The sequence below is a fragment of the Paramisgurnus dabryanus genome, chromosome 4 (genome assembly GCF_030506205.2).
Source record: "Paramisgurnus dabryanus chromosome 4, PD_genome_1.1, whole genome shotgun sequence".
Classification (NCBI taxonomy): Eukaryota; Metazoa; Chordata; class Actinopteri; order Cypriniformes; family Cobitidae; genus Paramisgurnus; species Paramisgurnus dabryanus.
This window is the reverse complement of record NC_133340.1, coordinates 31,806,679-31,819,129: the sequence shown is the minus strand read 5'-3', so window position 1 is coordinate 31,819,129 and position 12,451 is coordinate 31,806,679. Positions and strand designations below refer to the sequence as shown.

The 12,451-nt window shown below is 34.2% G+C and overlaps 1 protein-coding gene across 2 annotated transcripts in view; it reads right to left on the bottom strand.

Moving 5' to 3' along the window:
- Positions 1-12,451, bottom strand: part of erbb4a (erb-b2 receptor tyrosine kinase 4a) — a 168,048-nt gene that overhangs the window by 26,041 nt on the left and 129,556 nt on the right. For both annotated transcript variants that reach the window (XM_065254186.1, XM_065254187.1), the window contains exons 11-15: positions 11,771-11,861; positions 10,077-10,276; positions 6,117-6,249; positions 3,340-3,433; positions 306-460 (exon numbers count right to left, since the gene is read on the bottom strand). In XM_065254186.1, coding sequence (XP_065110258.1) covers positions 306-460; positions 3,340-3,433; positions 6,117-6,249; positions 10,077-10,276; positions 11,771-11,861 — 673 coding nt within the window. The remainder of the gene's footprint in view (positions 1-305; positions 461-3,339; positions 3,434-6,116; positions 6,250-10,076; positions 10,277-11,770; positions 11,862-12,451) is intronic.

Here is a 12,451-nt window from a genome sequence, read left to right as displayed (position 1 = left end):
ATCCCAAATTCAAAATATGCTAATTTTTTTGTACATAAAAACAATTATTTTTGGGACCAAGCCTAAGAGATTAAAAGTAACCATGCTGCATATCACAGCCCTGGAAGTCAACACCACGTTCTCTCTGCTCTCAAATCCCCCGGGCTCATGTGTTTAAGACTGAACGCACAAACCGAGACAGCTTTACCCACACGGGCAATTAGGTTAGTGCTTTGGGCATATTGTGCTTGATAGAGTTAAACAGTTAAAGTGAGAAAAGAAGCTTACAAATAAATTTAAGTGCGAACACAAGCAAACTGTCTTACCCCTGAGTACAGTTGGGGTGGCAGGGGTGACACTCTTTGTTGCTCTCAGCATATTTGAAGATGAAGCTGTTTGCTCCCTGTAGACCATCGGGGCATTTCTCTACGCAGTTGGGCCCATCTTTCAGATGCAAACACTTCACACAGTGGTCTGGACCCTATAAATAGTGAATGTGCAAGAGAGAGAGAGAGAGAGAGAGAGAGAGAGAGAGAGAGAGAGAGAGAGAGAGAGAGAGAGAGAGAGAGAGAGAGAGAGAGAGAGAGAGAGAGAGAGAGAGATACAGTATAAGAACTATAAGATAACATAAAAGTCTCTCAACACATTAACACACTGTTGCTGTGCAATGAAATAGAAAGATACCATTAAACAGATCAGTCATGTATCTGACTATTACAAAGCTCTCTGGAATACTTGATTCTGATTGGTCAAGCACTGAATTCTGCAAACAAATGACACTATTTATTACACGGCTCTCTGGAATGCTTGATTCTGATTGGTCAGTTGAGACATTTGCAGGTTCGTTCTTTTCAAATAATAACCGCTCCAAAATAATAACGCATAGCCGGACTACTTGCACGAGTAAAATCGCTCCGCGCCAATAAAGATCAATAAAGATTACTGTCTGTTTGGCGCCATCTTGTGACAAACACTCGACAACCACGACAAGACACAGCTTACTGAGACTGAACTTGACAAAATAGAGCATGACAGCTACGAACCCAACACACAAAAAAATACAGAATGGGCATTAAAACTTCTCAAAGACTGGCTAAAAGAGAAAAAAATGGAGATAGACAAGTATGAAGCAGAGGATCTTAATAAGGTATTACGATCATTTTATGCATCTGTGCAAAGTTTTGCGGAAGGATAAAAATGTTAATTTAAAACAAATATGCCAATAAAATGTTTCAAATTCATATTCAAGTCCAGTTTTTTTTCTTATGTGGCAAGTAGCCGTGTAATAAGCGGGATAATGTAGAGGCAGCCGGTAGTTATTGGGAAATAAGCCCCTTCAGTATGATACAAGACCCTCCGCTTCGCGTCGGGTCCTGATCACACTGTCGGGGCTTATTTCCCAATAACTACCGGCTGCCTCTACATTATCCCTTACATATTTGACTGGTGTCAAACAGTCTTCTATACTTTTTACTTTTACTTTTTTTACTAACTTTGTGGTTCTTAAATGCCTCCTCATCCCAATATAAGTCATTTTAGATATCATTTCCCAGCAAGCAATAGCCGTCATTTCCGTATCTATGTTAACTAGACCTCAAAATAAACTTGAATTTGGCTTGAATGTTGTTGTTTTCCAAAATAACTTGCAAGATGTATGATATCCCATCATGTAAGCAAAGCCAACATGGTGTTACAATGTATTTGGTTTAATTTGTTTATTTATTTTATTTCATTTATTTTTAGGCTATGGTTAGACATCTACAATTTTTTGCCGAAATTCTGCTTGGTTTAGCCTATAGACTACTTTCGTGTTTGCAAACAGAGATGACTTTTTTTGTGGGCGGAGCCAAATTGGTTGCAGAAAGTGATATCTCCGCAGTAGCGGTGAGAAGTGTTTTAGCATTAAACAGTGATTTTTATGGATCCGGTGTTCTGTCGAAGTCTGATTCCCCTATGTTTCCATTTAGTGCAATGTTTCTCATAGCATTTTAATCACGTTACGTTTATTTTTTAGATAAATAAAAAGTTTAAATGGCTTGGCTACTGATATGCATGTATGTAATGTATATGTATTGTTCTTTTTTGCTAAATCAATTAATTTTACAGTCTAAATCGCTAAAGTACATATAAAGCAATACTATCATGTATTCTATATAATATCGTTTATTAAATATTTCATTATTTTCCTGTTTTCTATTATTTCTTCCTTATATTTATAACCTACGTGTTTGTTCTAAAACTATTATAAAAGTATTATGTTTACACACAAATTAAAAAGGCCTGTTTATATATAAATAACACTTTATATCGTGTGTGTAGGCTATATTTATATATTTATTAAGTATGCAAACAAAATAATTTTAGAAAAACAAGAAGACATAAGCTAAGATATAAGGAAATAAAAAGAAAAAAAAAACTAAATGAAAAAAATTCATGATGAAATATAATTTTTTTATATATTATTGCATTTTCAGTATAATTTTTTTTTATTCTAAATAAATTATAAACATAACGTGATAAAAACGCTATAAGAAATACATAGAGGGAACAGACTTCGACAGAACACCGGACATCTTCTCTACTTATTGTCTATTCTAATTATTAATAGATTTCCAGATGATTTCATCGCTCCAGTCTGTCCGTTTAAGGGCTTATTGCAAACATAAACACCTACGTTTATCTTCAAATGATGTATTTGACGATGGTATTCAATAAAAATGAAAGTCATCTTCTTTGGCATTTCTATTCTGACACTTAACAGCACAACAGGACATTTTCTAGTGAGTTATCTTGCTCGTTTCACTCGTGTCTAATTCATTTCCACTGTTTTTCTGCAACCGCATTGCGCACACAGCTTGAAGTGACGTAACTGTGACATCTACTCGAAATTTTAATTGCAGAATTGCTTGCTGGATTATGATCATAAGAAAATAATGCACACCCAAAATGGTTATGCCGTTACGCTGCGGGTGTGCATGATTTTTCAATAATTCAAAGCACAGGAGTCAGACTTAAGCATTCAACAGGTCCGTGGTATAATATAATATATACTCTATGGTATGGTTAAGGAAGGGTTACATTACAGTACCTGCCAATAGCAATCGTGATGCATGAATTAGAAAGTGCCACTAATAAACAAATTCAGTCCCTTTATCAGTAACATGACACAACAGTTACCAAAATCATGCATCATCTTATATTTTCAAAATATTTTACTAATTCAACAAAATAGGGGCGCTGCTTTTTCAGTGTATGCAATGTAGGGCTTCAGGGAAATAACATTACAATCAACTTCACTCAAATTTGTCATCGTTGTCACCCAGGAGAAATAAAGCTTGATCAAGTTTTTGAGGGTCTTACCGGGCCGTGGCAAGTCAAACTTTTATCTCCGACTTTCTCACACTGGCTGTCACACTGAACACAGACCGAGCCGTTGGCATATTCTCGAACATCACTGAAATAAACAGACAATCAGAGATAAACTGTATGTATCATTTACTAACATGCAGTACATCTGCAGCAAAAAAGTGTACTTGGTCACGGTGGAAACCTTGTATATCTAAAATCGCTGCTTTTCAGGAAATGGGAAATAACTGTTTAGTCAAAGTTACGTAATGGTTTTATATCTGTTTAGACACTATGGTCATATTGTTTCCTAATCTTTGTAAGTCGCTTTGGATAAAAGCATCTGCTTAATGCCTAAATGTAAATGTAATGGTCAGACAATTGTGATTATACTATTAAAATTTTACCAAAATCAAGCTCAAATGGAGTTATGAGGTTTAAGACCCGCAAATGTCCGACATACAGTATATGTGTTTTGTCTCTCATCACACTTATTCTGAGTAAGTATCGCAATTAATTTTCATTAACTTTTAGTTTATAAAGTTTATTGTAACTATGTGGGTGTTCAGTTTTGTTTGGCCAGAACTTATATGTTATAAAAGTGTTATGCACAGGCAACAAATGCTATAAGACTCTTCTTCCCCCCTCAAATACATTAAACATCCATTTAAAATCCCAAAATATGGGGATATACGAGGTTACTGTATGCTTTTTTAACAGCACTAAAAAAATTTAAATGTCAAGAATATAGAGTGAAGGGTTTCATAAGTGTTTTATATTTACTGCATACTGTTACTGGCATTCAAGGTCTAAACAGAGACCAGAGGCTCCAAATCTTGGCCAATTAACTATACAGGCCTACAAGAAAATCCATAAAAATCCATTGAAGTGAGAACAACTTAAGGAACGATCTCGACTGCACCATTTGTCTCCACAACAATTGGTTGCTTTATTGAGGGAGGGCGTTATCAGACGTTTCATGGAACAAACGTGAAAGGCTTGCGAGTTAGGATGTTTAGATATAACACGTTCAAAATGCAAAATAAGGACTATGATGTCATTCCAAAACTCTTTCATTGGTTGCTGAAAAACAAATTTCAAATGGAAACAAATGGATGCATTGAATAAAAAGCATCCATTGTTAGGGTTTAAATGCTTTTCAAAACCTGTTTTCATAAAATGTTATTATCATTTCAGCTTGCCAGAAATGCATGAGGGTCGCTCTGTTCTTTAGAGTTATTAAAAACACTCTGATCCTGAAAGTCTGCTTGTGAGAGTCAAACAGCATACAAACCTTTAGTGCTAGTTAAGTCATCAAGTCTATTTGAGGAAAACATATTTCCAGTAAATGTCTGTATAAACAAGTAACCCATTTTCTGTTCCAGAAAAACGAGTAAATAACATCTGTAACCATATTAACCCACGTAAATCTATCCATCCATCCATCCATCTATCCATCCATCCATCCATCCATCCATCCATCCATCCATCCATCCATCCATCCATCCATCCATCCATCCATCTATCTATATCCATCCATCCATCCATCTATATCCATCCATCCATCTATATCCATCCATCCATCCATCCATCCATCCTTCTATCTATCTATATCCATCCATCCATCCATCCATCCATCCATCCATCCATCCATCCATCTATCTATCTATCTACCTATCTATCTATCTATCCATCCATCTATACATCTATCTATCCATCCATACATCTATCTATCTATCCATCCATCCATCATCCACACCCATCCATCCATCTATCTCCATCCATCCATATATCCATCTATAAATGTATGTATCTATTTTAATCCATCTATGTATCCATCTATCCATCCATCTATCCATCTATCCATCCATCCATCCATCCATCCATCCATCCATCCATCCATCTATCCATCCATACATATATCCATCTATCTATGTATCTATCTCCATCCATCTATGTATCTATTCATCTCCATCCATCCATCTATCCATCCATCCATTCAAATCCATCTATCCATTTATCCCTCTATCTATCTACACCCATCTATATCCATCCATCCATCCATCCATCCATCCATCCATCCATCCATCCATCCATCCATCCATCTATCTATCTATCTATCTATCTATCTATCTATCCATCCATCTATACATCTATCTATCCATCCATACATCTATCTATCTATCCATCCATCATCCACACCCATCCATCAATCTATCTCCATCCATCCATATATCCATCTATAAATGTATGTATCTATTTTCATCCATCTATGTATCCATCTATCCATCCATCCATCCATCCATCCATCCATCCATCTATCCATCCATACATATATCCATCTATCTATGTATCTATCTCCATCCATCTATGTATCTATTCATCTCCATCCATCCATCTATCCATCCATCCATTCAAATCCATCTATCCATTTATCCCTCTATCTATCTACACCCATCTATATCCATCCAGCCAGCCATCCATGTATCCATCTATCTATCAATCATCCAAATCCCTCTAAATCCATCTATCTGTCTGTTTGTCTGTCTGTCTGTCCATCCGTCCGTCCGTCCGTCTCCATCAATCAACCAATCAATCAATCAATCAATCAATCAATCAATCAATCAATCAATAGTGTTTACAATAGTAAGATTTTGACTTTACTATATTAAGTATAGTATGGTTCAGGATGAATCACAGTACAATAAAGTACTCTCTTGTATTTAGCTCTGTAAAACAGGAGTTTTCTGCTTGCTGTCTGAATGAAAAACTGTAAATGCTTGTAAACGTACCCATAAAACAGGTTACAGGACTTGACACAGGTTCTGCCCCGGCTAAAGGATTTACACGAGAGACACTGATCTGGACCTGATCCCCAGCAGCCTGCTTCTGAACACAGCGGATCACAGACCATCTGCTCTTTAACTGCAAAACAAACCAACACGTGACATACACAGAAAGAAGGAAAACTTTGCAGTTAGTTCAATCATTTATTACAGAGAAGAGCAGAAGAAAGATATTTGCATCTTTCATAATTAGGTTTCACGATTATTATTAGTAAAAACCACTGCGGCAGAAATCACATACTCGCATCTAAAACTGATGAAACGTGTCAAGTTGCATCTTTCACAGATCACTTCAAGCACTCATATTTGTGAAAACAAATATACCCCACACACAACTGGGATGAGAAGTAATCTAATGATAAGAGATAAAGATATAGACAAAGTCACGCCCACTGTCGTAGCTTATAAGTCTTATCAGTTGGGGTGGCAGAGGGATGCTGAAATGATATCGGTTGCATGTGAGGTATCCACGAAACTGCAGAAATTTAGCACACAACATTTTTAGAACCTGTAATAAAATTCACTTAAACTTAAAATTTTTGGAAATTTTTGCCAAAAAGCTTGCATGCACTTATGCTGCATAGACACCAAAAGAATTTGTGTCATGATTGTGACATTTGTGAAAAGATGGCATTTCAATTACTGACTAATAACCTTTTAATTGCCATTAAAGTTAAATTACCGAACCTTTACGCAAAAGCTTGAATAAAAATGTGTATTTACTAGAAAAAAAATCAGACATACTGAAAGGGTTTTGCATCTGAACTCTTTAAATCATACATGATCATTAACAGATGAACATCACCTCCGACAGTGATCATTGTTTTCTCAATGGAGTTTCTAGCCTCGTGGACAAACTCATTATTTGGAAAGACATGACTTCTGTCTGAGGTGTTGGTCAGTCGTGTGAATCCTACCGTTTTGATCAATGGTGTGTAAAAGAGACTAATGAATGAGTCGGCTAACAGCACCATTGATCCACTTATTACAGCGGTAATTACACCCAACGCAGCACAGGAGACAGCCTGTTAATGTCTTCATCAGCCTTACATGTATTCCTTTCACAGGAAACATCTTATTTCAGTGACCTCATTTCTACTTTCAAATAACTTCAATTATAAGAGTCAAAATATTTGTCTTTGGTATAGACAGATTTGTTATTAGGGCTGACAGAAAATCTCGTTCTTTGTTAAAAAAGTTAAAAAGATCTTCAAGTGTTTATTAAAGGAATAGTTCACCCAGAAATGAAATTTCTGTCATGGTTTACTACCCTTCATGTCGCCTCGTGAATTCGTGTTCATAGAAGAGCAATCATAAAGGCACACATGAGAGTAATGACAACCGCAATAATGTTATTGCAAAGTTACTTAAATATTGGGTTGTTTTTCATTAAATTTAATTTTGGAGGAAACTACTGTATTCTTTTAAACCATTATGTGGGTCTGTTAATAAAGTCACAGCTATTTTTTTTATAAAAATCATCATTGGTAATCCTTTAATAAGGTTGTATTTGTTACCATAGTTAATGCATTCGGTAACATAACTGTGTACATGTTCGTTTATTGTGCAATTAATGTTAACAGTTAACAATTTAGTTGTTGCTCGATGCATACGTCTTCGAGGTTCTCACATTTCAGTTAAAATATATTAAAAAATTAAGATTTTTTTCTTTTAAGACATACAATCATTATAGTTTCATTCTTACCTTGAAATGTAACGGTTGCTTTTCTGAAATTGAACCCGAAATATTAAACCTTGATGACGTATGTGACTTCCGGAGAATGCACCCGAAAACATGTTCGGGGTGTGTCCGGCGGAACTGGCACAAATGGCCACCCTACGTATAAGTTCTTTAAATGCTAAAATTAACATGAACAAATATTTTAAAAAAAATGCTGTAAAATTTAAGCATAAATTATTAGTTTATCTTAGCTAATGCATTAACTAACTTTAAAAAATACAACCTGATTGTAAAGTGTTACAAAATCATTTGTGTTTAGCTGAAGAAAGAAAGCAATATACAGTACATTTTGGGTGGCATGAGGTTGAAAGAATTTTTATTTCTTGGAGGGTAACCCAGGGCTGGAGTGGGTCTAATTTTCAGCCCTGGAGTTTCATGACTTAGACCGGCCCACATTAGTTCATAACTGACTACATTAATTAATTGTATTCCTTAAATCATATATATTCCAGATGATGTGAGGTACTTTTTGTCAACAAAAAAAAAGAAAAAAATATAATGGACTTTCAACATTTTGTTTTACCTGAGAAAATATATTCATATGAAACTTACTTTTTTCCAATAAACAGATGTTTTGCATCAAATATATTTTTGTTACTCTTGCAATAGATGGTTTATTGTTACATCTATGACTTGGATTTTAAAGAATTACCATGTATAGATCATTTTCTTCAAACACTCAAGTTGATTTTAAATGTAGATGCGTGGCAAGCGCACTAGAAGCGCCTAAAAACAAAAACCCTTTGAAAAGCAGAAGAAAGTGGCGCATCCCATGTTTTCCATTGGTTTTAGATGTTAATGGACCCTAAAACCTTCAACCTGGGGGCATAACAACACCGGCCCTCAATAACACAGTCTCACCCCATTTCGTCAATATTTGACGACACTTGACCATTCGTCAATATGTGACGCGGAGGGTATACCTTTCGCGTCATTTTTTGACGAACTGGGGACTTCAATACTATTACGTCCGTTGCATTCTCTTCTCCTATTTTCTTACCAATTTCGCGTCGGTTTAGGGTTAGATTACGCAAAATTAAACCGTGTACGCGAAATTAAACAGTGTACGCGAAATTAAACAGTTGTCACCTGGCGTTGGGGTTAGAGTTAGGTTTGGGTAGGGATGTCATTATGTAAATCTAACCCTAAACCGACGCGAAATTGGTAAGAAAATAGGAGAAGAGAATGCAACGGACGTAATAGTATTGAAGTCCCCAGTTCGTCAAAAAATGACGCGAAAGGTATACCCTCCGCGTCACATATTGACGAATGGTCAAGTGTCGTCAAATATTGACGAAATGGGGTGAGACTGGGTTGCCCTCAAAGCCAAAAAACAGACTGGCCTACATGGAATTCTCCCCGTGCTCCCGATTAGCCAATCCAGGCCTGGGGTAACCTATTCCTTTAAATTTATTAGTTATAATCATAATCATCACAATAAACAATTATTTAACTGTATGTTTACAGTTACTTACCAATGTAGGCACTTAGTGAATTTAAATAATGTGAGTCATATTTGCATTGTTATACAATGCCGAAAAACTGAAATAAGGGTCAATTTCTGAAATTGAGATTTATAATTCATGCAAAATCTGAATAAATAACCTTTCTTTTGATGTATGGTTAGGATAGGAAAATATTCGGTAGCCCAACTATTTAAAAATCTGAAAACCTGAGGGTGCAAAAATGTAAATTTGAAAAAAATTGCCTTTAAAGTCCAGTTTTTAAGTTGGAATGATCTTTATTACCCTAATGATTTTTGGCATTAAAAATATATACTGTACATTTGACCTATATAATGTAATGTTGGCTAATGCTACCAACATACCCAAGTGACTTATAGTTTTGCGGCCCAGGTTCACATAAATGAAAAATTGCTATTTGCAAGTCCATTAAAGATAAAGATTTGTAATCCATCTTTATCTCAAGCACATCAATAAGATATCACAAGATGCAATTACATTGATTGTATTTCTAGTAGCAACAAAATTACAGAATACGATCTTTAATTTTCTGTTTAGTGTATTTAGAGACTGGCCAGTCTGCTCAAGCTCATTTATCCTTATAAGATGCCAGGATTTTCTTATTCATTTCAAACATGATATCTTATTCAGAGCAAATCACAGTGAGTGAACAGATGTGAGTTTTGATTGAAAGATACTCACTGCACTCTCTGGGGTCTCTGTTGTTTTTGATCAAGACTTTTTGGGTGTTGGTGCGGAAAAGCCCGGTCCAGTTCACCGTGTTGTAGAAGCACAACTGACTGTTGTTGGTAATGTAAACGTTACCAGCGCTGATTTCTTTCAAAGACTGAAACTGCAGTGAAGAGATCCAGCGCTGTTTCAGGATCAGTAGAGAAATACCACTGTGAAAACACACAGAGTAACATAGAGATGTTGTCATTCAGTAAGTCACTATTATAACAGTCCTACAGACACTATTTTAAATCTCTCATCCACAGGGAGGGGATATCATTTCACTTGGATCTAATAGGAAACAATAAGTAGTTAATGTGAACATTATGAATGCATTACTAAAGGAATATTTAAATCGTTTAATTTGTAAAAGATTTAACTCGAAATTGGACTATAGGTTTGGGAGGATAACATGTATTTCCCATCCAGCATTAATCGTTTGTTAATGTATTCATTTTTAGACGCTATTCTATTATTGCAAATAAGAAAACATGGTTTACTGAAGGCATACAATGTATATTAAAAATAAAAATAATGAGAACAATTGGGTTCAATTATAGGACACTGAGTTCACATCACATTTAAATAATGATTAAAATTATAATGAATTTATGTATAGCTTGGGTGCAATGTAAGTCGCTTTAAATCGTGGTTGTTTTAGTTAACTATAAACTATTAAAACATGCCTGTTAAAAAAAGATGTTAAAATATAAAAAGTTTATAAAAATATTAACTGAAACAAAAACTAAAACTAACAAAATACATTTAACTTAAATGAGCAATATTAGCTTGGAAAAAAAAATAAAAAAGCTATTGAAATGACAAAAACTCATAGCAAAGTTACTTAAAAAATAAACTAAAATGAACATGAAAACTAAAAATGTTTAAATAAAAGCTTATTCAACTATAAACTATTAAAAATGTCTGTTAAAAAAGATGTTAAAATATAAAAAGTTTATAAAAATATTAACTGAAACAAAAACAAAAACTAAAAAATACATTTAACTTAAATGAGCAATATTAGCTTGGAAAAAATATTAAAAGCTATTGAAATGACAAAAACTCATATAAGTTACTTAAAAAATAAACTAAAATGAACATGAAAACTAAAAATGTTTAAATAAAAGCTTATTCAACTATAAACTATTATAAAAATGTCTGTTAAAAAAGATGTTAAAATATAAAAAGTTTATAAAAATATTAACTGAAACAAAATCTAAAACTAAAAAATACATTTAACTTAAATGAGCAATATTAGCTTGGAAAAAATTATAAAAAGCTATTGAAATGACAAAAACTCATAGCAAAGTCACTTAAAAAATAAACTAAAATGAACATGAAAACTAAATGTTTAAATAAAAGCTTATTCAATTTATTAGCAAACTAAACTAAAACTTTAATAAAACTAAAATTAGCAATATTAGTATAAAAAAATAAAATGACAAAAGCTGATAGCAAAGTTACCTCAAAATGTAACTATTAAAGCTTTTTCAAATTATTAGTAAACTAAACTAAAACTTAAATAAAATTATGAATATTATTATGAAAAAGTTAAAAGATAAGAAAATGACAAAAGCTCGTAGGAAAACTAAAATGACTGCTTTAAATAAAAGTGTCTGCTGAATGCATAAATGTTAAATGTAAATGACTTCTGTGAGTTTAACCTATAAAGAGACCGTCCTCCAATTGTGGCAAGGTTTGAGAAAACTCCAAGATCTGTCATGTTTTCCGGCCAAGACTGGATGTTCAGGAAACCTAATAAAACAAATCAAACATTCAGACAAAACCTCTCAGAGTACAGAGCAACTGAACAATAACAGCAGACACGGTGTCAGGATATTACAACAAGTCCAGTGAGTACTATAAAATATCACAGTCAATCTGACAGTACCAAATAAACCCATTACACCCAAATGAAAGTATGTTACGGAAAGCGCTTGCGCTAATTAAAAGAGCCAATTTCATTATCACCGAGCATGATTTCTTTAGACGCACATTGTTTAATTATCAATTCCGTTTTCTCGGATAGGTCCATAGGTCGTCAGCAATGCTCAAAAGAGCATTAATCATGGTTTTTATTGTGTGAGATTTTATTATGAAAATGTTACTTTGCCACTACACTCCATTAGCTATTTGGCACAATCTTAAGACCACATTTTAAGTGACAAAAGGCTTTTAACACAGTCATTGTTCATTCTGCTGAGGCTCTATAAATAAATAAATATTGCATACTATATAAGTCCTTGACAAAGAACATTCCCTGACTAAAAGGGTAACAGTTATTATGTAAAGAAATAAAGAAAGTTAATGGTTTTACACAACGCTAGCTGAGTTTAATGGGTTTT